At 44.0% G+C, this 4,372-nt stretch overlaps 1 protein-coding gene across 1 annotated transcript in view; it reads right to left on the minus strand.

Moving 5' to 3' along the window:
- Positions 1 to 1,090: 1,090 nt before the first annotated feature.
- TDRD5 (tudor domain containing 5) overlaps positions 1,091 to 4,372 on the minus strand; it is a gene marked incomplete at its 5' end in the record, with an annotated part of 16,668 nt that continues 13,386 nt past the window's right edge. The window contains 2 exons of the mRNA XM_029083777.1: positions 1,091 to 1,290; positions 2,126 to 2,342. Of these exons, the coding sequence (XP_028939610.1) occupies positions 1,091 to 1,290; positions 2,126 to 2,342 (417 nt within the window). The remainder of the gene's footprint in view (positions 1,291 to 2,125; positions 2,343 to 4,372) is intronic.

A 4,372-nucleotide genomic window follows, 5' to 3' on the forward strand; every position in this document is an offset into this window, starting at 1 on the left:
TCACCTCTCTGCTTCCACCTCCTTCATTAGCATTCCATCTGGTCATTTCCTAATAAGCCTCAGATTTTCTTTGCATGTTTTTCAGTCTTTTCACATCCAAAACTACCCCTAAGTGCTAAAATTAAAACAAAATAGCCACAGAATCATTGAATGGTTTGAGTTAGAAGAGAGCTTTGAAGATCATCGAGTCCAACCAACAAACCTCTTATGCTGGGCTTCTATCTTCTCCAATGTCAATGTTAAACCCTACCTCGAGCTTTTCGTGGCAGTCTGCAGTGAAGCATACGCCTGGCACGTTTGCAGGTGGGCACAGAGCAGCCCTCAACGCCCCTGAAGACCTGAGGAACAGTCTAGGCACCAGCAAACCAGCTGAATGCCAGCATTCATAACTAGGGCACTTCTGTTTTCACAGCTTTTCTCTGCATTAATAAACTCAAGCCCGAGAGGATTTCTTGCCACAGGCAGGGAGCTCCATAAATATGATCAACATCAAACTTCCAGCTTTTTTTCCACTGGATTCTTTCTAGATCTCATTCGATGTTTGTAAACATGGGATTCTTGACGCTTTGTGTGTAGCATCTTAATCCACTAACAAATCAAAATGTCTTTTTCCTGGGGAAGGAGGTGTCTTTGACTAGTTACCAGCAGTTCCACTGACTGAGGCCTGAGCTGGGATAGACCTCTCCTAAGAGCATGGAATGTATAGAGCATCCACAGTGTTAAAAGCCAAACATATCTCCCCACACAAGGTCAAAACTGCTCCTGCCCTGAGGAAGGGAGGGACAATTAGCCAGTTTCCCTCTCCTAAACTTAAAGGATATATAACACAATGTGACACTTGGATGTCCTCCCAAATCATCAACATTAAAGAGCAATAAATCAGTACAACACCAACAGAACAAAATAGTTTCCTGAAAGTAAGAGCAACATTTATCACATGTACTGGGCACATCTGAGAAGATGTCAAGACTCCAGGTTTTTCAAGGGATTAAACGTTTCTGAACAAAGAAAATGACAGCACAGTCATAGAGAGAGCCTTTGCTGCTCTAGGTAGCTTTCCTCAGCAGCTGCTCCAGCTTCTCCTCTCTTCTTACACCTTTTTTCTCAGGCTTAGGGGCCACTGGAAGTAGTCACTCGAAGTGGTTAAGCGTGCAGCCGCCAACACCGCAGACAGCGTGGTAGGAGGGACATAGAGTTTCTGAGATGGCCTTTGGTCAGACAGCTCACTGGCACTGCACAGGCCAACTGCAAGACTCCCAGGAAGGTCTCTGTTCTTCATTTTCTCTTCAGCTGCACAAGGAGGGAGACAGAAAAGAAAGATGGTAGACAGAAAAGAACACTGGCAACTGTAAGAGCTCCAATTTAGACTGAAATCCCTTTTGCTTGGACTTTGCTTTCCTCTTGCTAAGGTCACAGCAAGAGGACTTTCTACTGCACAGCTATTTGATGAGTCCAGCACAGTATAAGCCAAGAACCTCTCTCCCTCTCCTCCCAGTGCTCACCCCTGTTTCCCCAGAAGTAGGAAATCAGATATGAAGTGAGCAGTTCCTGTCTGAAGAACTGGGCTTCCACTCCAGACAGACAGCTCCCTTCCAAGGTACAAACAGGCACTGCCTTTGGCAAGTCAATCTGCCTTGTGAATTGGGTAACTCTCATATGGGTGTTGTAAATTATTTCATCATTTACAAGATGCAAGATGAACACCCACACAAGGTCCTCACAAGGTTAAAAAAAATGCTTTTGTCCCTTATGGCTGGGAGATTGAGATTCTCTCAGTATGAAATAAACACAGGCTAATGTACAGAATGGAGAAACAAAGACATGAAATGGGCAGAAAATCTAGAAAAAACAACAAAAATCAACAGAGAAACAACCCTCAATTTATTTGCTCCCATGAAACATTCAGAAAACCATTTTGCTGCGCAAAGGCCAAATCGATACATTGCATCCAGTCATTTATTATTGTTGCACCTTTGTCCCACAGAAATACCAACACTTTCATCTGTTCTGGCAGAGGAGCAGCACCAGTCCTAGGATACCCAATAGTGACTGCAAGACTCATAGCACAGTAACAGACTGCTCAGCTTTCTGCCACGTTAAATTCTACTGACAAATCTATTCGTACTGTTATGGTTGTCCAGCATAAACGGTACTGCCATAAGTAGAACAGAGGGATGTACAGCTTCATGAAGTTGAGCCTTGTTGGAAAATCTTTCTATCTGATCAGGGTCATCTTGGCTTATTTCTGCTGGTTGCTCGGAGTAGATAAAGGAGGCGTAAAAGTCTTCCACTGACTTGAATAAGACAGCAGGCACTGAGGACTCTCCAAGAGAATGAGGTGTCTGCAAATGTATATAAAAAACTCAGGAGAGGGTGTGATAAGTGCATACTTGGTTCATTAGCTGCCCTGATCTTTATTAACTCTCAAAGTCCACAAAGAACTGGCATGTCAGCAACTGGATGATTTTTTTTTTAAAAATTAGTAGTTACTCACAACCTTGACCAAAGGGCAGCTTTTCCTGCACAGCAAGCTGAAAAGAGTGACAGATTATTACAAGGTACAAATCATCATTTGTCTTAGCAAAGAATTAACAGCTGGTTCATCTCTCAGCAGCCCCACGCAGAACAAACGATGGCAACGACAGAGGGAGTTTCTGCAAGGGTGTGGGCATTGAGCCAGAGGAAGTCCCTCTGCATTTTTGCTTAAGAATACAAATTAAACTTAAGCTCCAGGGATGATCACCCAGATCTCAGCCACAGAGAGGGACTAGAGCCAATGTCTGTATTTGTTAATTCAGCATGGAGGAGCAAATATTGAAACAACAGACAAAGCAGCAATCCACCTTGCCCAATCAGAGCTGTTTAAAAATTAGGTGCTTGCTCTCTAGGCTTCATCTGTTGTCAAGGCAGCAGAAGAAAAGCATCCATCTTCAGAAGGGGGGAGTCACTATCCAGAGGTGCTTCACCCATTGGTGAGAGTGTGTTCAGAGGATTAGCCCAGTCAAAATAATTGTTTTTACACAAGCAGATTTAAACAATTTAAATTGGCCCCACAAGAGGACCACGAGGTGCTCCTGAAGCAGCAAGGAGAGCTACATGGCTGGGCAGTAGCAATTCAGTGCTGATGGGATGTCAGGACAGAATAATTTGAATGACAGGCATCACTGGAGTCCAATTAACCAGCTACTCAGCTTGATACTATCAGCCCACTGAAAGCCTCTGCCTAACATGCAGTAAAAAAAAAAAAAAAATTAAAAAATAGACTGTTAGGACAACAAAGAGAACAGGGTTCAAAGATGATTATTATCTTCTCTTGCCACCCACACTATCCTTGTTGGGGGACAGGCAGTGTCACTGTCACTCCAGGGCAAAGCAGAAACAGACAGGGTACAAGAGTAGACACTAGAAGTGTCTGTTAGCACTGGGAAAAACTGTGATGGAAATAAATAAGACTGTTCAGTTTACAGAAGTGACAAACAAGTAGGATACCCTAGAGAGTGCTGTGAGGGGCAGAAAATATGGGAGTATCTACTCTTCCTCTTGATTCACACAATGACCACCATCACCACTGAAAAGGAAAACATGAGCAGTGAAAACTGGAAAGGAGGGAATACCACTTGGTGATGCTGCAAGTGCCACAAAACCCTGAGGCCAAGAGATGAGCAGGAATCAGAGAAAGGAAATGCTCCTGACTGTCCCACAACTAGCTGACTGGTACATTTTTTCCCCTTAATCACAGAATTGCCTGGATTGGAAAAGCCCTTTAAGATCATCGAGTCCAATCATTAACCCAACACTGACAAGTCCCCGACTAACCCGTGTCCCTCAGCACTGTGTCTATGGGCAGGGCTGTTTTTTCATCTCACGGTATTCCTCAACAGAAATTCTTGTTACTTCTTCCAAAGACTGTAACAGAGATCACAGCCAAGTGTGCTCAGGAATTCTCTGATCCAGTCAGGAAATCCCTATGATTTGAAACTCATGTAGTTTAATACTCGCAGGGGAACGTCAAGCTCATGAGGACCCTATCACTATCCATCCACCTGCCTCCATCTCATCCCATCTCACCACACTTTCTCCCCACACTTGCTACCCAAACTTTCCTTGTCTCTGATTTTCTCAAGGTCCCTTTTCCCAGCTTGCTTTCTCTTCACCACTTTCAGGTTAAGATCTCCCAGAGATACCAGTTCTTCCAGCTCTACCCTAGATTATCTGAGAGCCAACTTTCTCCCTCATCCTTCTAGAAAGTGCTTTGTCTCAGCTGCTACCAACTTCCAGACATGGAATGAGCTGGGCTTATCCAAAACCTTGTAGGCACACTCCCATTTCCAGCTCTGCAATTTGTTCTGTGGCTCAAACAACCCTGAGTGAT

Source organism: Antrostomus carolinensis, unplaced genomic scaffold, assembly GCF_000700745.2.
Source record: "Antrostomus carolinensis isolate BGI_N321 unplaced genomic scaffold, ASM70074v2 scaffold15242, whole genome shotgun sequence".
Lineage (NCBI taxonomy): Eukaryota > Metazoa > Chordata > Aves > Caprimulgiformes > Caprimulgidae > Antrostomus > Antrostomus carolinensis.